Source organism: Microtus oregoni, unplaced genomic scaffold, assembly GCF_018167655.1.
Source record: "Microtus oregoni isolate MIOR12 unplaced genomic scaffold, Mior012 000025F_ref0000491, whole genome shotgun sequence".
Taxonomy (NCBI): Eukaryota; Metazoa; Chordata; class Mammalia; order Rodentia; family Cricetidae; genus Microtus; species Microtus oregoni.
The window spans coordinates 32,202,258-32,226,513 of record NW_024543084.1 but is presented as its reverse complement, the minus strand read 5'-3'; the positions used below and the strand labels follow the sequence as shown (position 1 = coordinate 32,226,513).

The following is a 24,256-nucleotide window of genomic DNA, read 5'->3' as shown; positions in this document are numbered from 1 at the left end:
GTTCAGTAAAAGTGCTCAACCTTCAAGATTATTTCTTTAAATTATTCTGGTCAAGTACTTAATCATTGAAACCAGGTTTGATATTCCAGTAAAACAGCCTAAAGCAATAAATGTTACATCACATAAATGATTAAGAAAAATAAGGCATTGACCACTAAGACAATCAGTTGTCTCCATTCCTGTCATCTGCATTCTTCTCCAGCTAACAGCATGAGCCAGAGGCAGCTACAACGTAGTATAGGTTTAACAAAATACTGCCTATTCAGAGAAAACTCCAAGTCTAGAATCTTATTTTCTTTGTCTTTCTTGGAATTTTTCTTTTTGTGTTTGTTTTCACAGATGTTCACGGCTATTCTTTTCATTCATCCATCAGTGTTACTGAGCTGCCCCTCACTAAATGCACTATGGTGACAACTACTGAACATAGAACCCCATGACAAAGTCTTGAGTATATCTCTCTCTTCAATATCCTTGAGCAAACATATTGTCTTTGCTTAGGAAGATCACTTCTGGAAAGTGAGCTCATTGATCCTATCAACTGAAGGAGTATTAGGACATTAAGCCCAAATAATGGGCTTACTAAAAAGGTTTCAGAATCTATGCATGGTAATAAATTAAATATTGTAGATATGAACTAATTATGAAACCAGAATAAAGTTTTTATGAAATGAATACATGCATATATAAATATATTATTATTATTATGTTTTATTTGGTGTTTTGGTTGCTATTTTAAATTTATTATTTATTTTCATGTACATAGGTGCTTTGCCTGCTTGTATGTCTGTGCACTAAATTTCTGCCTGATACTTGCAGAGGCCAAAAGAGGATATCAGGTTCCCTGGGACTGGAGTTAAGAGTTGTGAGCTGCAAAACTGATGCTGGGAATTGAACTGAGGTCCTATGCATGAGCATCCAGTGCTCTTATTTCACTTTTTGTTTGATTGCGGTTTGTTTTTCTTTGAGGCCTTGTTTGTGTGTATGTTTGTTATTTTTGTTTGTTTGTTTGCTTTGAGGCAGGGTCTCAAGTATTCCTAAAATACACAATATAGCTAGGACCCCCTCTAGCATATGACAATATTCGTTACCCAGCCTTCAAAGTTTCAAAGTGGTATGAATTACAGACATGAACCATCATGCCTGGTTCACCACTTTTCTTAGTAGAAATATCCCTCTGACAAGTTAAGAAAAATTACTTTCATTTAGAAGCAAATACTGCTATGATTTCTTTATTGTTTGATAAAATTGAGGCAGTTCCATGGCCTAGAAAATATTTTGGAACAGTAGTTAATGAACTGGAAACAAAAACATACAATTAATACTTAACTCATCTTATACCAGGAAAAGTTTAAGTTGACTCAAAAGAATATTTTCATTTTCTTCAACTTAAGCTCTACAAACTGGACATGATGCATCGATTAATGAAACAAAAAGAGACTCTCTCTCAGTATATCCTTTACCTCCATTACAGAATAGTGACACACTGGTCTTAATAAACTGAATTTTTATGGGTATCGGTTTTACTGCACATCAAGTAAAGAATCTGCAGCTTTAAACATTGATATACCAGAGCCAAGTCGTCTTATCCTGTCTATTAGCTGATACAGAGCCCCTCGTTTCTTTGGTATGTCATGGTCTCCAAATCCACCTGAAGAATAAAAGAAAAATATTAAGTTTGTTACTCTCAGTCCTTGCAAATAAACAATGGTAATACTGCTAGTTTCTCCTTGGTTGGGCTTTTATATGAAATTAGTATGTTAGAAATTATTATTCATGAATCTCTGAAGAGATTAAAGTTTCTACAAGAACACATTAGTAACTAAAAAGAAGGAGGTGGGAGAAACTCAGCAATCAACCAAAATGTCTTTATTTGGGCATCAGGACAATTGAGTTATCTATTGATAATCTGAAACATTTTTCTTCTCTGTGACCTTGACACCACCTGTTGCCACATAGCTATGCTATGCAGAATGTCAGGAAGTCACAAAGCCATATCAATTGCTTCCCAGCTATTTCCCTTGTGTAAACTGAGTCTGTTCAAATGTCTTGCCAGGAAGTGGGAATCAAAACACTAGAAGAGCAACCTCGCATGGCAAGTTTTGTTCCTAAACTTTGAAATATCAGGTCAAATATTACAGTACATTCAGCTATATCTTGAATGTAATTCTCCCTACTTTATATAATCAGAAAAAAGTCACAAGGTAAGTGCCCCCGTGGATGTTCAACTGCAAAATGTGTTACATTACATTATGAGATTTGCAAGATTTTAAAAATAATAAAATACCCTCAAAGGATGTTCCAGAAAATAATGAGGAAAAGAGAAGTTTAAGGAAATCTAACTTCCTAAAGGAGAAGCCAAATGTCCTTATAAGGCAAACAGTGGAAGCACAGACTAGTAGTTTGTTTAATTATTTGCATTACATGGTCACATTTTTCTGTGCATCTTGAGAAAAATGTTTGAAATTTTTCCATCAGACATTTCAGAAAGATGAGGTCACACTCAAATGTACTCATTCCTAAGAAGCTACTTAAAATCCTTTTAAAGTGTGGGCTCTACATGTTTTAAATGACCATTATATGGGAACTTCAGTTAGATTAAATGGAGCCAAAATGCATGTAACTAGATCTTTAAAGGACTCCTTTTGAAAATAAAGGAATGTCTTGGCTATTATCAAGATAGTATATGGATGTGAATCATAGAACTAAAAGGTGATGTTCTAAACCTAGGAAAAGTGATTGTGTTTGGAAGAATATTTTAGCAATTTTGAATGACATTTAGAATAAATGAAATAAAGTGTGACACTGGTAGCTCACTAAATTTTAAAAGTGGTAGATCTTTTTGTCACTTGTTCTAGAACACAATGGAAATATAGAAATCAAGTGTTTATTTATTTGTAAACATAACTCATATGTTTTTAAATTAGAAGACGAGAAAAGTAACAACTCTACTTAAACAAATTCCTGGGAAAGGAAAAATTGAGTAAAATCATAAAATATAGGACATTTAAATTATTTGAAATTCACGTGTAGAGTGCAATTTCCAACTGAGCTTTCTGATCTGTGTGCTTGCCAGAATGGATTTACATTGTTTATATTATCAAAACTATATTGTGTTCTACATTATATATTTAAAGAGATATTACTGTTCCTCCAACTATTCTATCTATGAGCCTACATTTAAATAAATTATCAACATTAAATGATAGTTTTAAGGTATTTAATCACAGGAAAGCAACGATTTTCAAAGCATGTGGAAAGTTAAGCCTAAGAAATAACCTCTATAGTACTTATATCAAAGAATCACTTAAATCGAAACTCAAAATTCAGTTTAACAAACACAGGGTTTTGCCAAGTAGTGTCAGTTTTTTGTTGTTCAGAATCAACTACCACAATAAAATATGGGTAGAAAAGGATACTGGGGAGGAAGGTGCTGGACAAATCCCACGAGTCTAGCAGAGAGGGCTTAGAAGGAGGGCCAAATATGGCTAAGTAGATGTGAAACTGTCGTGAGGGGACCTGTGCCTTTGCATGTGTGTATAAGAGGTTAAAGAACTTGATGGCTTGAAAACCTAAGTTCACAGAGCAAATCATGTGAGGCCTTTAGTTTTTCAGTATTTGGAATCCACAGCCCAGAGGATGGACACATGCCAATCACAGATAGCTTGCAATATATCCCAGCGTATATGTTATCTATATTTATATTTGCATATGTACATACAGTGGTCCAGGTGTCAGGAAAGACTGTCACTATATACAACAAAGGCCGAAGCATATTATTTTTTGTGAATCCTTTAGTTTTTACCATTTATATTTCTCTTGCAACGATGTTTTTTAGTTGTGATAATGGTATTTTAACTGGATAGGTCCATACCCTTATTTTAGAAACTGCTTGCTAAAATGTGTTGTTGCATTTTCTACAAATTTTCTGTAATTAATTTCCGAATGTATTCACACATGTGCATATGCATGTCTGCACACACAAAACCAGCTGCTATTATCCGCTGTATTTAGGACCATCCCACTGCCATCCTCTGTATTATCATACAGCTTTTCCATATGCTTGGAATTTGCTGAAACAAAAGGTTACTAAATCAAATGGATTAGACAAGGAAATGCTGATGCATAGTAAAATGTCTTAACTCTAAGACAGATTTATCTGCTGGATAACAGAGAGGAATTTTACACATACTTAATATCACATAGGATAAGACAGTGGTTCTCAGCCTTCCTAAATGCTGTGTCCCTTTAATACGATTCAACATGTTACAGTGACCCCCAACCAAAAACTTATTTTCATTGCTACTTCCTAACTGTAATTTTGTTACTCTTATGAATCATAATGTAAAGATCTGATATGCAGGATATCTGATATGCAACCCCTATGAAAGGGTCATTTGACTCCCAAAGACATTATGACTCAGAGGTTGAGAATCACTGGGACATGTAAGAGAAGGTCAAATTAGAAAAGGGAGGAATTAAAGAAGATAAAAGGAATGCATCAAATCAATGTTTTAATGCCTCGTATGGTAGCATATGATTATAACAGCACTTGGGAGGTGAAGGTAAGAAGATCAGATGTTTAAAGCCACTATGAACTCATAGCAAGGTTGAAGCTAGTCTGAGCTGCATGAGACTCTATCCCAAAAATAAATAAGCAAATAAATAAGTAAATAATAACATTTATCAGATATAACTAAAAAAGAAGAACTTAATCCTTTTAGTCTTGAAACCTCTAAAATGGAACACAGAATAAAAATTGTACGAAGAAATCATAAAGAATATTTAAACCTTAAAAACTATTTCAAACCTCTAGGTTTCCACAGAGGCATAATTCAAATGTATTCAAAACACCTAAAATTAGAATCACCTCCAGGGGTTTTCATCAAAGTTATTGTTGCAGAAACAGCCATGGAGCATAAGTACAAAATGGTTGTTAAATAAAATTATAAATAAAAGCTATGATAAGAACCTAAACTTTAAACCATGCTTACTTCCATGGACAAAGTCAAATTTGATGTGAATTTTTAAGAATATTCACAGAATTTCAAATATATTTTCCAAAAAAAAGTTATAAATGTGTTCAAATAGTCAGCCATACCTGTGCTATGTCCAAGTTTTCCAAAAGGACTCTGTGTCAGGTCAATTGTCCTGTCTATTTGAAAGATATTCAAGTCTTCATCGTCTAAGGCAATGTCACCCCAAAACACAGCTAGAACAAAGAAGTGGGAAAAGAATGTCAACATCAAATCAATGCATAGCAAGTTAACTATAGAACCTTATGGGAGCTGGCTCAGAGGTTAAGAGCACACATTGCTCTCAGAGAGGTCCTACCTTTGTTTCCAGGAACTACCTCAGGTGCCTCTGGAACACCTATGACTCCAGCTGACAGCCACTGCACTCATGTACACACCCCCCCCCCCCCCCGACATAAACACAAAATTTAAAATGAACTTTTTCCAAAGCACATTTTCAAGATAATCGTACCTGAGTAAATTAGACTAAAATACACCCTGCCCCCAATGTTGGTATTTTGACAGAAACCAAAGTTTGTTTGAGTGAGATGGCCCACAGGGGAAAGCTGGTACCATGAGCTAATCCTCAAATTATTGAAATTTAATATGGATCTCGCATTTTCTGCGAATGCCTCTGCCCCCTGTGAGCCTTCACCAACAAGTCGACACAGTAACAAGGAAATGATATACGAAGACTACTCAGTTCAGTGAGATTCAATCCAAACTAGACACGCTGTGCTGAGGTAGCCATTCAGCGCACTCCATTGCTTTTAAGGCATGTCTTTAAAGACCAAGCTGCCTCTGCATATTTAGAAATGGGTGCACAATTTAAAAAACAAAGTTTTAAGTCAATATTTGTTTGGGCAACAACTTCATGTTATGCTGTTCATGTTTAATGACTTATTAAAGTCATAACTTGTTACTTCAGGAAACTAAAATAATTCCATAACCCAGAATACACAGATCCTCCCCAAAGCTTTATGCTGCTTTAAAAAAAATTCAATGATCTATAAACCATTGTGAAAGAATGGGTCTTATTTACAACAAGCATGCAAATTTTGCTTCTAAGATTATAAATATTAACATAATAATGAAATAGATGTTTTGTTCAAACCAAAAATAAGCCTTTGATTACTTTCTAGCAAAAGATGTCATGACACATTAACTTCAGGGTCTGTAACTAAGCGAATGCATTTATCGTGAGGCAGTAAACTATAAAAAATATCAAGAATTTCCAAGATTATTCTTAATTTTTCTTTTATATTTCTTTTCATTTTAATACTGGTTTACAGATATTCTTTTTGCTTAAAATTAACTTCATGAGCTAGAGAGATGGCACAGAGGTTAAGAGCACTGGCTGTTCTGTAAGAGGTCCTGAGTTCAATGCCCAGCAACCACATGGTGGCTCATGGCCGTCTATAGTGGAATCTGATGCCCTCTTTGGCCATAGGTTGTGCATGCAGGTAGAGCACTCATATACATAAAATAAATAAATAAAATTAACTTCAGATTTTCTTTTTTAAAACAAAAAAAGGACAAAACATGAAGATTTATGAAGTGATTAAAAACTATCCTTTTAAAATTTTTGTCTTTTATTGTACTATAATCTTTATCTTTATTAATTTTAGCACTATAAAAAGCTAGTTAATAAAAGGTAGTGAACTTAACAAATTGAAACTCCAGTTGTGAAGGTTATGAGTTGTTTAGGGCTTTCATCAATGGCTAAATTATTGAATTAACCGGTGAGTTTGGGTTCTTCACATAAAACTCAAAGGTGAGAAAGTGAGATTGGTACAAATCAAAACAGTAAGAAAACAGAGCTCAGCTCAAGGTAGGTTATCAGTTCCAAATACAGAAAATTCTTTTTTAACTTCAAACTCTCTTCTATACTGCCTTCTCCCTCCTTGCCACCAATGATGAGCTCTGTCAGCTGAATGGCAATCTACCCAACGTACAGAATGGCTTACTGTCACATACGACCATAGAAACAAATTCAAAAATTAAACCCAGACTTAGAAACTGAATTCCACTCATACATATGCTACAGAAAACAAAAAGGCTCTCTCACCCCTAAAACACTCATCCCCTGAAAGAGACAATCTACTTTCATTTATTACTTTATCAGTCATCTTAAAAGAATCATAGGTTTTCATTAAAAATACATTCACATTCAAGGTTTTTTTGTAAATTCAAATTTACTATTCTTTATGAGATTAACATTATATGTATGGCTGAGGGAATACCTGTGACCATAGGTACTCAAAGCCAGCCCATCTCTCCCTAATGCCGCAGTCCTATACACAGCTAGAGTCTAGATGTCTAGGGGTTTCTCTAACTGTGGGTGAGAATCCAAGAACCTGCTTAAAAACTTCAGGATTCATTGGGTCTGGAGATGAACCTCAGATTTCTACACTTAATAAACTCCCAGTAACCAGGAATAGATGTCACTGTGATCATCTTTCCTGCTATTCATTTTTTTTATATCTGTTAGAATAAACCTTCAGACAGGCTGATTAGAAGTCTGAGGCATTGCACAGCTGAAATATCGGTTTGTCAGTTCTACATTTTACATAATAAACAAAGGTTCAGTAAATTAAAGCCTGAGCGGGTTTGGGGTTTTTATTTTCTTGTATGACATTTCTTATGAGGTAGGCACAAATGCCCTGGTATGTTACACCAAACACAGTCAACAATCCATGGGAAAAACATGTAAATAAAGCGAAAAATTACTTCTAGAGAAGAGGAAAGTACGAGACCAGATGATACTTAGTTTTAGACAAAACTGGTCTAGAGAACATAAACCCATTTTATTTATCTTCCTCTGTCTTAACTCAGAACTTCAGATAAAGCTTGGCAGGCAGCTCTGAACGCTCCATAAACTAGTCCAGGAGAAGACTAAGCATTTTCTTGGAAGTAGCGAGCGATGAAGCCAACTCACTTATGTGCTTTTCAGAATGCGTGTTAGACCCCATACATCTTCAAATCCATGTTAACACACACACACACACACACACAGACACACACATATGCATACACACACCACATTACAATATTTTAAATGCCCAGTTTCTCTATATGGCACACATTTTGGGTTTTCTTGCGGCATCTCTAGTTAAATCTAGTAAGTGTTGTTTTTTGTATGCCAAAATATTCTGTGCAAGTCTTGGTCCATCAGGCTAGAGCATGACAACTTGTACTGAGTGTTTAGCTTCTTCATTATTATCTCCTATATATTTGATATATAGAGGCAAAGACTTTTTGGAATACTATTTTAACAAGCTAAAAGTATGCTACATTTGTTTATGCTGCTGAATATTACTTTAACTACAGGAATGTGTGTTACATTTGTTTCTGCTGTATTTGTTTATGTAAAAATATGTTACACTTATTTCACCTTGCTTGCCTAAGGCACCTGATTTGTCTAATAAAAAGCTGAAGAGTCAAGAGCTAGGCAGTAAAGGGATAGAAAGAGCTGGCAGGCAGAGACAGAATAAGTAGGAAGAGAAATCTAGACTCCAGAGAGAAAAGAAGGAAAAGAGATTGAGGGAGAAACAGAGGGACACGCTTAGGGCCAGAAACTAGGCAACCACCAGTCAGATAGGAGGAGCAGTGAAAGTAAGATATATAGACTGAAAAACAGCAAAACATAGTTAAAGAGAATCAGGTAAAAATAAAAGCTAGAACGAGGTCTAGCATTCATAAGTAGTAATAAATCTCCATGTCATGATTTGAGAGCTGGTTGGTAGTCCAAGACAAAGTCTGGTACACAAAAGATACATGAGATTCTAGATACTTATTGGAATTTTTTCACTTCTTTTTCTCTCTTTTTGTCTTGTGGTTTTGATTTTAAAAAGGCGAAAATAAAAAGGAAAAGTATCAAGTATTATTAATTTGGCCTATTTAATGCGGTGATGAGGCACTGATGAGATTAGAGCTGGAAGGAATATGGGAAGCTGGTCTATGGGATGGCACTATGAAATAAGTGCTCGGATAGGATTAAACTATTTCCTATCTGTCTGGAATTATGCTGGGATTCCTGTGGCCAGAAGGGAACTGGAGCTAACTCGCGGGCCAGAACTAAATGTTGAATGGGCAATTTTGAAACTACATACAAAACCACAGGTTTTGTTTTTCCCCTAAAGGTCATTTGTCTTCAATATCCTACAAAATTGGAAGTGGCGGGAGCCCAGGACGGTTGTAATGATTCTGATCTGGCATACTGAATAAGGATACTTCACAGAATAATGCTTGAGGAGACTGAACAATCCAAAGCACGATGCTCCACACCGCATCAATGATAGACCTAAAAATGAAAGGCTTAATTACAAACAATTAAATCAGAGACCACTGAGATAGACTGTAAAGGTACATGCCGCCAGACCTGGTGTCCTGAGTTTCATCCCCAGGCCTCACTCGGTGGGAGGAGAAAATCAATCTACTCCTTCAGACTGAACTCTGACCTCTACATGCATGCTGTGGAAATCTCATGTATAAAAGAACACACACGGGAAGGGGGACATTTCCAAACAGAGAAAGTGATCATTCACACACAAAATAAGAAAACACACAGAGTCACCAACACAAAAAGAGACACGGGGTGGGGTAGTTCATACCCAAAGAGACCACGCACATACAGAGATATACAGAGAAAGAAAGAGACAGAATGGGAGGGGGAATGCAACAGAGAATAAATAAATATACTTAAAATGATTAAACAAGAAGAAATGCATATTTTGTCTACATCATTTTCTTTAACTTTTAGTACTGATGTAGGCCCAGTGGGTAGTTTTAAGGAGGACTAGAATCTGTGGTCCCTAATATCTTTAAAAATCATAGGATGGGTTTATAAACAGTGAATCCGCATATTGTTCTGGAACAAAGTTCAAAGCACATTGGTAAAGAGATCATACAAATAGCAAAGATGAGTGACTTCGCCAAGATCAAAGCCTTTCAATTCACTGAAGACAAATACTACTACAATAACCGATGTAATTATTAGTTTAACACCATAGTACTTTACGTCTGGTTGTTATGATACCTGAGAACACAGTGTGGTAGACAAGGGCAGTCTGTTGGGCCTTATCTATGGAGAAAAGCCCTCTCCCAGGAAACCCGTGTTCCCAAATGTCCCAATCGGGTGTCTCCTCGCCCTCCAGGTCCTGCTTCAGGTGCTTCCATCAACAATAGGTAGGCACACAAAACTCCATAAGGATGCTTACAATCATTTAATTTCTCAGTCTAGATTAAATGATATAATCACACCAGGAAGTGCCTGTTTCTCGCTTTTACCCCTATTTTGTAAAAGTATGTTTATTTTTAGCTAATACCAAAGAACCCAGCTGTACCTATTAATGGAAAAGCACTGCAAACTGCATGCACTACATAGCATGTAAACCAAGTTTAATATATCTATATTCAAAACCTTTATCCGTTTCCCATGTATTTATCATTTGTATTGGGAAGAGCATGCATGTGCCATGGAGCGTGTATGGAAGTTGGAGGACTACTGTCAAGAATTGGGTTTTCAAGATGAAGTCCTACCCTAGCTAAAAAGTGTCTGACAATTGACAGCTACAGAGTGAGAAAGGACAGTTTTCTGTAAATCTGTAGTCCAGCGGAGGGCTACAAATCCAAGAGTATACCAGCACAAATCGGACTTATTGGATTCAAAATAAATAAAAGGAAGACACAAAGTTGGATGGGTAGGGAAGTGGGACGGTGGATCTGGAAGGAGCTGGGGGAGGAATGAGTATGATCAAAACATACTACATGAAATTTAAAAAAACACATTAAGTTTTAAAAATAAAAACAAAAGAAGAATTGGGTTTTCTCCTTGCACTGGGTTCTGACCAAGACCACAGACCTGAGAGCAAGGCCCACCCAGACCCCTAACCCGCTGAGCGAGCTCATCAGCCACCATTTATCATTCTGTGAAACTAATACTTTCAAATTCTTTGGCCCTTATAACTGTGCATGCATTATCTTTATCTGTAGTCAACCTGCCGAACCATGACAGAGCCCTGAGTCCTTGTTGCCGCAGAAATATAAAGAGATTTCCAGTACATTAATACTGAACACTGGAAGCTGAAGAGATATTTCAGTTCGTAAAGAGCTTGCTGCAATGACATGAAGAAAAGGAGTCTGAGTCAGGCAGCAAGGTCAAACACCAGGCATGGTGGCACACACTTGTAAAGGCAGTGCTGGAGAGTCAGACGCAGGAAAAAACAGGAAGGTTCCAGGTGACAGCTATCAAGTTAGCCTAGCCCTGCTTCCCATGTCCCAGACCAGAGAGACCCTGTCTCAATAAACCAAGAGAGATAGCTCCTAAGAATCCTGTGGTAGTCTGAATGTAATTGTCCTCATAAGCTTATGGGGAGGAGAACTCTTAGGAGGTGTGGCCTTCTTGGAGTATGTATGGCCTTGTTGGAGAAAATGTGGCCCTCTGGGAGCAGACTTTGAAGTCTTCTATGCTCGGGATATGCCCAGTGTCTCAGTTTACTTCCTGTTGCCTGCAGATCAAGATGTAGAATTCTCAGCTCCAGCACCATGCCTGCCTACACATCATGTCCTGCCATGATGATAACAGACGAAACATCTGAATTGTCAGCATCCCAGTTCAATGTTTTCCTTTCTAAGAATTTTCATGGTCATAGTGTTGCTTCACAGCAATAGAACTCCTAAGACAAATGATAGCACCTAAAATTGTCCAGCACGCACACACATTCACACAAACACACACATCTGCATACATGCAATATATGCAATATGTTCCCATATGCATATGCACAAACCATTCCTATACATGTATATACATACACACAAGCATATTCACATCACATATACAGAATATATACATATATACATGCACACCTAAAATAACTGGAAATAGAAATATAACAGAGATTGGATAGAACTTATTTTAAGCAATGGCCTAGAGATGATACATATTTGACAAATACATCTTACACAAATAATACTAGCTATTTACCTGCTCCTACAAATATAAACATTTCAAATTTTTTCAACATAAAGGGTATAATTGAAGTACATTTTTAATATAATTTCAAGGCATTTGCCTTTCCTTTTGATTTGTATAATATATATTATGAAATGTAGTTATGGACTATGTGTCCCTGTTCTTCATACTACCCCACTTAAAGGCTCATGGAATAGACAAGTGAGTGTCCTAAAAGCTGGTACTTTGAGATGCTGGGAACATAGAGAGAAAGCTCCCACATGCAAGGATAGCCAAGAGCATGTGCTTGCTCACTGCTCATTCTCCAGCTCTGCTGAAATGTCTAACTGTGATTGATACTGGATTGAAGAAAGAAGGATGACATCATGAAGTGCCAACAAGACTGCTTCGACTCACAGTGAAAATCTAATTGAAATTTCTTCAAACGAGGGCAACATTAAAGTTTCCTAAGTCAACTGTTGTCACATGAAAGGCAACCACTCTGCAAACTGCCAAGGAAAAGTAAGATGCGACAAATGATCCAATAGTGTTTCAGAGACAAGGTAAGACGTGAAAATAACTTCCTGTAAGCATTTTTGTAGGCCCAGAACAAGTTTTCCCCAAACAACATACATGGAATGTATTATAAAATCCCAATATGAAAAATAATTATCTTCTTTTAGTTTGCTTGCAACATCGTCTTCTAAAGCCAGGACAGTCTCGCCTCCCATTTATCCATGAATGACCTTGAACTCCTGATCCTCTAGTCTTTGTCCCAAATAATTATCTACAAATTTTGCTTGATAAGTAAACCAAAAAAATATTTTGTATCAATTCCCAGAAATACACTTAAATTAAGGTCAGGAAAAGTCTCCAGGTAACATGTGACTCACTTAAATTACCAGAAATGAAAATAGTCATTCTTATGTTTGAAATCACTTGGTGCAAGATGAATTTCTTTCTCTAGTTAAATAGTCCCCTTCAATTACTTATTAAATCAGGCAATTTAACATAACTTCAACATAAAAGAAGATATTGTATTTGAAAGATAAACAAGTTTATTTGCATGCATGTGTATACCCGTATACACGGATGTATGTATGTATATATGTATGTATGTATGTATGGATGGATGGATGGATGGATGGGATAATCTATACTGTCAAGAAAGATTAATCCTCCAGATATTTGACTCTAAAGTCACTTCTCATGCCAGTTATCAGTAGCAAGGTGAGTTTGCATTCCTCCCCCAATCTAAAGGCAGAACGTGGGCAGAGAGTTGTCTTTCTTTCTTTCTCAAATCGGTGTTCTCTGTTTCCACATCATTTCACATTACGGATATGATCAAATGCTACATTTTTGAATAAACATCTTCCTTTTTTAATCCAGAAAACAAAAATTTTCCCATAACAAAAGGTCCATTGAAACCGCCTGTCAATCTGCATTTATAACCCACAAAGCCTGTGGAAGGGGATGCTCGGGACATTTCTAAAATATTACCCATACCACAAATATTCATTTGGAATGCTCTGTCTCAAAACAGAAAAAAGACACTGTCTGAAAGTGCTTTGATCAAACAAATGTAAAAATAAATATTGAGACTTTTTGTGTGTGCATGGCCTAATATTTTCTCTCACAAGCCTTAAGAAAACAGATCATTGCAGCTCACAAGCTTTGGAAAGCTACGGTTTTTACACTGTTCAAACACAAAGCTCATAATCAACCACTAACACGAGAGGATTATTTATTTTTCCCACATCATACGTCTGGTAAGGACAAAGCAAACATCAGGCTTTTTTCTTACCCTATTATTGTAACTGTTGACATTTGTAGGCAATGTAGGGTCAACTCTCATTTCTTTTTAAATTAAGCCGTTTATTGTCTAAATGCTAGTACTAGTTCTTGAAGTAAATCTCAGTCTATGTTCCTGGAAGTAAAACCACTTTATGTAAGTTTACTGTTTTCTATATACTAGTTTTGTTTTTTTTTACTAACTCATACTCCCCTCCTACAAAGAGAAGGATTTTCTGTCTTTTCCCTTCATGTTTGAATTTTACTTAGTTTTTATTACAGTGATAAGTTGTGAAAACTGTTTGTTTCTAATTCTTGTGGTTATTATTTTCATATAAAAAGATTTCCTTTGGGTACAGGTCAAAGGCTGGAGAGTTTTTCTTTGGTTAATATCACACATTGCACAGCTCCAACACAACTTACGCTCAGTAAAGTCTGAAATGTTCACAGGCCCTGACACCCCAGGGACTGATTCCACACGCTGATTCTTATTTCTTCTCTTCTTACAAACACACTTTTAAAATTCTGGAGCACTACTGAAGAGATTTAAATTCAGACCAAAAGAAGTAAAAATTAGAAATATCTATTAAATGTTTCTCTGCAGCATTTTCAATGTTTTAAGACTTTATTTTAAATATTCCATAGAGGATAACTTTTGCATCTTTAAAATGTGTGGTGCTTAATATTCGAAACATTGTCTTACCAGATATGATGCCCTTTGAATACTAGAGTATTCTAATGTTTACTAAAACTGCTAACACTGAAGAGGTCCCTATAAACTACATTAGCAACCCACCAGGTCAGTTGTTCCCCTGTGGCATCAGTAGGATTCCCCTCAGTATGCTATGAATCTGTTTTATTACCATTGGTTAATATAGACGCTGCTTCGGCCTATAGCAGGAAAGAAGATAGCCAGGGTGGAAGAGACAAGAGAGAGAGAAGATGAAGGCAGGGAGACGTCATGTAGCTGCCAAAGGTGAAAGCTGCAGCCAGAACTTTTCCGATAGGCCACAGTCTCAAGGTGATACACAAATTAATAGAAATGGGTTAATTTAAGATGTAAGAGCTCAGTAGGAATATGCCTGAGCCATTGGCCAAACAGTGCTGTGATTATTCAGGTTTGAGTGGCTCATAAACAGATGAGCAGACTCTGTTTACAATAGTGGCATACCTGCTATTGGGGTAGGTCTGCTTCTCAGGATGGAATTCATGTCTGCTACTGTGAATCGGTGAAAATAAATACGGCTGTGGGAGACACAAGCACCAATAGGGAAGTGCACTGTAGTTTAAGAAAAATAAATTAAACATGCTGCCGAACTGCCTTCTAAATATTTTTGTTAATACTAGTAGACAAGTATTAACTCTCAGCACTCATCAGAGAGGCATCGCTTTCAATTGAGGACCGTGAATACCAAGGCCCATGGCTGCTCCAGGTGTTGGAAATAAGTGCCAGTTGAACGCTCAGCCATAAATAGAACATTTACACCACCCTGATCCCCGAGGATCAGATAACATCACGACAAAGAAGACTGAAAGAATGTCAGAGCCAGGATATAAGGAGAAGGCTGCAAATACAATCTTATGAGCATGAACCTGCCTTTGCGGTCAGGATCTTACACAGACCTGGTGGCTTGCACTAGACCTATGCAAGGCCTGTCAATGGTCATGACTAGGGGAGGGGACCCGGAGGTCCTGCTCCTTGCAGATTATTTGTTACTGATAGATTCCAGGGCATCATTATCTTCAGGTATGTGGCCCTGGTGAGCACACTGGGCTCCATTAGTTACTTCCACACATGTGGTAACCTAGACAATTCTAGCTAATCAGTGTGTCCAAGGCAAAACACAAAGATATGAGCGTTAGAAAGGGACCTTTAGAAACGAAGTAGGATTTAGTTGGATGGTGGGGAAAATAAGAGCATTTGGAAGTGAAAGAAAATGACATTGTCGAAAAAAAAAATTTAATTGATTTCGTTAAAGGCCCAGAGAGATGGCTCTGCAAGTATGGGTGATTACCACTAAATCTGAAGACCTGAGTTCAAGACCCAAGAGCTACACAATAAAAAGAGAAAGCAAGTCTTACATGTTGTCCTCTGACCCACATATATATGCCATGGCACATATGCACACAAATGAATGAATGAATTAATTAATTAATTGAAAATGTGGGGAAAATCTACTAAAAATGTTCACCCCAATCTCCTATTGCTTATTGATGATAGGTCAACACTTTATCTGGTAGAGGTAAGTCTTCTTTTCCCCAGAGTAGACTGGCCACTTCTTAAAACTACATAGTTCTACCTGGAAACTTCTCCTGACCACCTTTCCACTGGAAGTCATTGCAGTAAAATGTCTAAGTAACAGAGCCGTATCATGTGAACTGATGGGGAAGATGGCTACTTCATTTTCATGGCTGCAGAAACAGGAATGTTGCAAACATTGACACATAGAAATGGCTACAAAAAAGACTTTGATAAAGAATTTCAGATTTAATCATAATTTTAGCCTTGATAACAAAGAAGGCACTGAAGACTATCTACACTCTTGACGCGATTTTAAGCACCTGCTTAATAATCTGCAACTACTGTTTCTAACCTTGTCTGGAAAAATAAGGGGAAAAGTAGAATTTGAAATCCCAAAATATGAATGTCTCCTAAGTAAATATTTGAAAAAAACAAAAATCATAATCCTTATTATGTCACTCTAAAAATTTATATATTTTGATATGTGATAGTAGCCTTTAATTAGCAAATATATAAATTAAAAATTTGGCTTATCAACTCTTTCAATCTCTGCAGTAGTACTTACTAGTTAATGTTAACAACATCTTTGACTCAAAGAGACTCAGTGCTTTAAATCTGGGAACTAAGATTAGAACCTTAATTTTCATCTTAAATAATTCACAGCACAATTTGTTAAATGTAAGCTTTTGAAAAGAAACTTTCAGATCTATATATCCATCTCATTCTTCTAGTAAAACACCATATCTAGTAAAAATCATTTCAACATTTCTCTTGAAAACCTAATGAAATATCTTCTTAATTGATAAAACAGGCTCCTGACTCATTTTGCCTTCACTTTCACTCTGTGCTGTTTGTTCTCGTGTGTACACAATGTATGCACACGTGGTGGGGTTATGTAAGCCCATGCGCGTGATCTGAAGTCACATAGCAATGATGAATGTCCTAATCTACCTATGGTTCTTACAGAATCTGTCACTGAACCTGAAGTTAGACTGGTAGATAGCGAGTCACAGTCCTCACAGCACTGAGCTTACAGACATGGAAATAGCCTTATCTGCCTTTTTAAATTAGTTAGGGCATTAGTTCTCAACCTCTGAGTTTTGACCCTTTTGGGGGGTTGAACAACCCTTTCACAGGAGTCACATGTCAGATACTAATGTTATGATTCATAACAGTAACAGAATTACAGTTATGAAGTAGCAATGATGTCATTTTATGCTTTGGGTCACCACAACATGATGAACTGTATTAAAGCGTTGTAGCATTAAGAAGATTAAGAATCACTGAGTTAGGAGGATTTAAACTTGGTTTACTACTTACATACAAAAGCAATTTTATCTCCTTAGTCATCTCCTAAACTCTAGATAATCTCCTTTTAAATAAACAACTATATGGGAAAGAAACTCTAGACAGTGAAGGTATTATGTACTCATACAATTACTTGACTTTCAGTGCTCTATGGCCATTACTCTCTTTATAAATCTTTGAATTGTTTTATACCAAGCAGTCACAAAAACTGGAAAAGGCTCGTTTATACAATTTCACTTTAATAATAATTTGTAGCTTATGTAGGCTTTGCTAAGAGCCATTCAGTCAATCCTGAATGCACCATTGAGTCTCCTACACATCATTCAGAAAATCCTAGCCAGCCAAGGTTCTTGAAGCCTATTTTACATCATTTCAAGGCACATTAAAAATAAACTGCAGTGACAGCTTAGTCATACCACCCTACAAATGCTCACTGGGTAGGTGGTTTTATCCATCCTGTACTTCCGATGCTAATCACATCTAATTCTGAGCGCTGCTGTGTGGATGCGGAGGCTTTCGCGTGGGTCATTTTCTTCCCCGAGGCCGTCACTCCCTCTGGTTTTCACTTGCCATAGGGCAAGAACTCAAGCGGAATATGTTATAGAAGATGGGGACATTTCCAGAATGAAGCCTCTGAACTAATATCTATTTTTGATTACTTAGCTGAAGCTATGGTAGAATTAGGAACACTATCGTGTGTTCATGCCCCATGGTCCTCTGCATGTGCAACCACAGACATCTATGGGAGAGCTCATAAAACACTGAAATCATGAAAATAAAAATTCTAGTTTACAACAGGAAGGATAAATGTGAAAGGTAATGAACATTAGAATATTTATCCACCATGTGTGCAAAATATATAAATGTATTAAGAAAAGAGCCATACTCAGAAGGGTACTTTTTAAGTATAGATTCGTAATGAGGAAGTATTCTTATAGCAGAGTTTAATGGAATTAATCCATTTGATGTTTGGTCTAGGGCTACACAGAAAAACCCTGCTTAAAAAAACAAAGAGACAAAAAGGAAAAAAATTATAGTACAAATTTTTCCAAATATAATTAATGCTGTAATAAACATTATGCAATGTGCAAGAAGACTTTGTCTAGAATATATATGTAGGAGCCAATTTGGTCATATGATATCTATGTATAAAATAAATTAAAGACATTGACTTTATTTATTTTTAATACAAGCTATTTATAGAAGCAGGTAAGGCAAAATAAATAGCATAATATTCTCTATTCCTACTATAAAATCAGAATCTGCAAGATAAAATCAACATCATATACATATTCCAAGATATTTGAGAACAACAAAATTGTAATCTTATTGTATATGCTCATTGAAATATCCTTGAACTTGGAAAATTTGAACAAACTGTTTTTAGTAATCTTATTATTAGAAGTGGTTGATAATAACAAAATTGTTTTTGTAAAATTAAGTTAAATAAAATGTTTAATCCAAGTCTTAACTGGAATTATCACTGTAAGCTTCTGACAGATTTCATGTCTTAAAAGTATACATAGGGTTGCAGGTGTGTCTCAGTAGTAAGCATACTTGCTATTTTATCAGAGAACCAGAATTCAGTTCCCAGTGTATATATCAAGCAGCTAACAGCTTTCTGCAACTCCAGTTCCATGGGATTCAATATCTTTTCTGACCTCTTCAGGCACCTGCACACATATGACATCCACAATACACACAGACACACACATACACACAGATATACACACACAGACACACAGACACACATTCACACACACACACACACACAAATAAAATCAATTTAAAAAGACTTTTAAAGTTACATATACATATGCATGTTTCCCAGTCTAATTAGAAACAGTGAACTAGTGAATTACCAGGACAATGGTCATAAACACTACCATCACACAGAGAAACTTTTCAAGAGAAAATAGACTTTTTGAAAAGAAGTGATTTTCAAGCCTGAAGAGAAAAAGAACTAAGATGACCCATGTAGCATAATCTCAGAAAGCAATGATGATACCAAAGAATAAAATGTTACATTATAGGATGAAGAAAAAATAAGTTCCATTAGGTTAAGATTTGCATATCAATAAAGATAATAACTCACTAGATTGGAACTCTTTATCAAATATAGTTAAATCTACTGTTATTTTAATGCTAAAATATAATTGGGCACTTTCAGAGCATGCTGGGAATTCAATTCATCTCTCTTGAAAAGAGAAATAAATTTTAAACAGCAGCACATTGCCTGGTAGCTAGCATGATGCAGCGTTGCGTATTGTCTTCGAATTCATCCTCTCTTCTGAATGCTCTGCTGCTTTCACCTAGCTGTGCCCTTTGAATAATATGGGGATGCATCCCACATGCTATGGATGCCAACTTCTTCCCCTTCATGTAACTGTCCTTGGTGTAAAGCAGACTTTAGTATAGAAGGAATGGATTTACTAATATAATTAATTTCAATACTTGGCATTCATAATCATGTAATTAACTTTATGATTTTCCTTTAGATTATTTTTTTCTTCATTTTTGTAACTTATTTTTAAAAAGTCACATATAACGTATATTGTTTGTTTTTGCCTCTTCCCAATCCCTCTCTAATCATTTTTACCTCCTTACCATCCCCACTTTATGTCCTTTTTCGCCTCTCTTTCTTTCAAATAAAAAAAGAAAAAGAAAACAAGAAAGACACAAACACGCACACACACACATACACACACAAATCAAACTCAAAACAAAGACTGATAAAACAAAAAAGTACTAAGACAAACAAAATGAAACAAACATCTACAAATTACCTTTGAGTTGTGTGTTAGCCAACTATTCTTGGGCATGGGATGTTAATTGACCCAGTGAAAGCTTTCCCTGATGAAGATATCAACTGCAGATAGCTTCTTAGCTACAGTGGCATTCTGTGAATATTCTATAATTTTGAGTAATCTTTAAGCAATATATCTTTTCTTGAGATCATAGAACAGTTTATCATATCTCCTAAAGTTATTTTTAAGATTATATATGCAAATACATATATGCAAATATATGTATATATGTGTATGTATGTGTGTATACTTGCTGTCTATGTGCCCATGGAGGTGGATGTCATAAGGGACTGAGAGATCCCTTGGGACTAGATTTATAGGTGTTTATGAGCCTTATAATGTGGATGTTGGGATTTGAACTCATATCCTCTGATAAAGTTCTCTCAAAGGCTAAGCCATATCTCCACCCCCCTCACCTAAAGTTTTTACAGCACCTTTCATTAAGTATCTTTAGATTACAATTAATCATTTTTTTAAGTTTTGTGTCAAGAATTTATTCTACGTGAATAACTCTCTGCCTCATGTAAAGATTGTATATGTTTCCCCAGACATTTCAATATCAACTCTATCATTCATATATACATATGTAGTGTTAATCAGCTCTTTATGACTGCTTCATACTACCCAAGATAAACAACTAAATAGAAATAGGAGGCTTTTGTCCCACAGTTTTAGAGTTTCCAGTTCACAATAACTGAGCCAAGGGACCCTAGGGCAGAGGACGGCACTTCTTTCTTGACAATTGTGAAGTAGAGACAGTATCAGGAAGAGGCCAGGGTCCAAAAACCTCTTCCACAGGTATGCACCATTGATTTAATGTCTCCCCATTTGTCCCCACTTCCTAAGAAGTCCAACACTTCCCAAAAGTATCTTAAATGCCAACAAAGCTTCATATTATATATGAGTGTTCTGATACACTTCAGATCATGTAGCACTTGAAATATATATAAGCTTTTCATCCTATTTCACTGGTACATTAGCCCTTGGTATCCATTATAAGATAATAACCACTTCCTTTAGAAACTTCAACAGAATTAGTCTATTCTCCTACTTATATTTTCAGAATCTTCTCAATTGTTTTAGGCAACATTTTTTCTATATGAAAATTTTTATCAGAATTACATTAACCATGTAAATTAAGTCATAAGTAGTTATTTTAATATTTGATATTTGTATTTTTGATTGTATTCAATCTAATTTGAGTTTATTTATATTTTAGTATATATTTATAAATTTCTTCTCCTAAAAGCACACATATGCAATTATTGAGTTTATTTTTCCATAAAAATCTGGATTTTGTGACCATAAAATTTAGAAGTTTATATTGTAGTTTTCAAATGTTATATGTATATTAAAAGGAGGTTTTGTTTTGCTCTTGTTTTTATGGGGTATATTGAATTGGTACTAATAAACCTGCTGCCATCCAATGAAGTCAAATTTTCTCATCTGAAAGTAGTATTCTATTCTGTTCTGTTGTGCTGTGTTGTGTTGTGTTCAAGCATTCCAGTTCTGGCTCTTAGTATGAGTGTATGTTTATGTTTTTTTTTTTTTTACTGCTTTGGTTAACAAACTTTCTTAAACCTCGACACTGAACATAAGCACTGATAGAAGAAACACTAATTTTAAAATTTTAATGAATACCAATTTTACAATTTTGAATGAAATGACTTCTGATATTTTATCTCCACGACTGTACCTAGAAGGTTTGACAGATCCATTACCATATGTAGCAATTGGACTTATAAAAGGAATCAGCCATGATAGGTTTCTCATAACAAACTTGTTTTTATAAAGTTGGAATCAATGTGATATCAGCTTCATAAAATTAACTGATGCCATAATTCTGGTTTGAGTCACATGCCTAGTTTGTATATCAATGGGAATTTTTCTGAAGCAGTTGGCAGAGGATGTTGTAAATTTGTCTGGGCGTGATATTCTACTTAAGGGCAGATACCTGCCCTCTACCACAGTCTATGTTCTATGCTTCCAAAGTTTCTACAAATGTGGAGAGGGAGGAGAGCAGATTATGACCGCAAGGGCCTTTTCCATGGTATGTTTCAAAGGATGCTTTGATGGAGGGCCAGATATAAACTCAAGATTGAAGTAGTTATCTCCAGACACTGGGAAGGCTGTTGACTGAAAGGCTTTAATTGTAAGATTTCTTGGACAAAATGCTGCTTCATCCACATCCAAACCACTTCCTATAGTGAGAAAGCATCCAAAGAGTGGTCAAAGACTGTCTCTGAGCTCCCTCCACCCATGCTGGAGCATCTTCAGTGAGTTATCCTAGCATCGGTGCTTTTAATTTGTCTGAGACCTCCCCAAGTCACTGTTGCTCAATATCTTCTTCAGGCTAACCCTGCTTCCTTTCTTTACCTTTTATAAATAGTTGCCTTAAAAAGTCTCTCTGGCAGATACCTGCCATGTTTACTGTCATTGTAGAGTCTTCCATCAGAGTGGGCCTAATGCCAATAGTTGGTACCAGTATTGGTATGCATATAACAATGCTGTTATATTTTAACAATGGAGTGTTCAAACTGGCTACGAAAGAAAACTAAGAATGAGGTCTAGGAATCAGCCCTATGAGTTAACAGAACGCCAAGGAAGACCTAGTTCTGTGAGCTCAGATTATCAGCTGTGACAAAGTCTGGTCCGACTTGGGAATAATGTGACACCAATGCATGGAATAAAGAAATGAGTGGATTCTCCTAAAAACTTATGAACCTCAAAATTTCTTTGAATTATGATCTGAAGAATCCTACGTCTCAATTAAAGAAAAATGTTCTTCCCAATTTCAGGATGATACAGTGCGTCTTTCCTGATAGAAAGCGTGTATCAGTAAAGATTTGCCCTCATTGCCCTTTCTAGACACTAAACCAATAGCTAATGATAAGTCGTAGCACAAACAGGACCAAGTCAATCCTGAAATGAGAAGCAAGATATTGTGTTAAAAGACTCTTAAAAAAAAACAAAACAAAAAACTGCCTACTTGGACCTGTAGGAAATCTGAGAGTATTCTAGGACTCAATTCTGTAAGCAAAGCATAAAATGGTTTAAAGAAGATTTTCATGGTATATCGCTGTCCCAGGATACAAGCTGCAAAACCCTTAAAAAGATGCAGTAAGATGATGCAAATGGCCTGTTGGGGTGGTGCCTAAAATAATAGGTAAAGCATTAATCCTCATCAAGGGGAAATTTGGCAACTCTTCCCCCAACCTACTGTCACAGTGATAAAAAGGGTTAGCAGGATATGATGTGTATACAGAGATCACCCACAGGACGATTTCTCTCTCCTAGTCTCCATGTCATTGTCTTCCCCCTCCCATTGCTCACTGTTGCTTCAGTATTCTCACTTAAATTTTAATATTTCAAGTGGCCTGTCATCTTTTCTCCACCAATTTCCTTAAAAACAAACTGGAGAATACCATATTAAGAAGGATAACCCAGGACCGAGAAGACAAAAATGCTCACTTTTTTATGCATATCCTAGCCTCTAAATTTTTGCTTTGTTTTGTTTTTGAGACAGGGTTTCTCTGTGTAACAGCCTTGGCTGTCCTGAAACTCATTCTGAAGACCAGGCTGGGCTCGAACCCATACAGATCCACCTGCCTCTGCCTCCCGAGTGCTGGTATTAAAAGCATGTGCCACTGTCTCCTGGTTAGCCTCAAACTTTTAAATATGTGTGTGTAGGTGGAAGTAAATTTAGAAGGAGACAAATAAACTAGATGATATATATTAGACCACATTGTTCCAGTTTTATGTATACATTTAAATAACATGCTAATTACACAAAGAAGATACTCAAGAGAGGAATGTTGAATAGCAAAAAGGTCCAAACAAATATTCTTACTTTTAAAATATCTATATAAATAATGGCATTCTAATGATTTCTACAGAAATAAAATTCTTCTAAAAGTCAATATCCTCTGCCCTCTTTCTCTTGCTGGGAACACGTAAGTACTGAGAATGAAAGGAGATATTTTATAATACTAGTTAAGTATTCGTTAACTATCTCAAGGAATTTCCTGCTGAGGTATATTGTACATGATCATATTTCACTTAAACACTGTAGAAGATTCTCAAGCATCATTTTGTAAACCTCCAATATGTATGTTCATTTCCCTTCTTCAATATAGTAGAA

At 36.0% G+C, this 24,256-nt stretch overlaps 1 protein-coding gene across 2 annotated transcripts in view; it reads right to left on the bottom strand.

Moving 5' to 3' along the window:
- Positions 1 to 24,256, bottom strand: part of Tll1 (tolloid like 1) — a 174,474-nt gene that overhangs the window by 86,592 nt on the left and 63,626 nt on the right. For both annotated transcript variants that reach the window (XM_041674619.1, XM_041674620.1), the window contains 2 exons: positions 5,099 to 5,209; positions 1,568 to 1,648 (listed from right to left, as the gene is read on the bottom strand). In XM_041674619.1, coding sequence (XP_041530553.1) covers positions 1,568 to 1,648; positions 5,099 to 5,209 — 192 coding nt within the window. The remainder of the gene's footprint in view (positions 1 to 1,567; positions 1,649 to 5,098; positions 5,210 to 24,256) is intronic.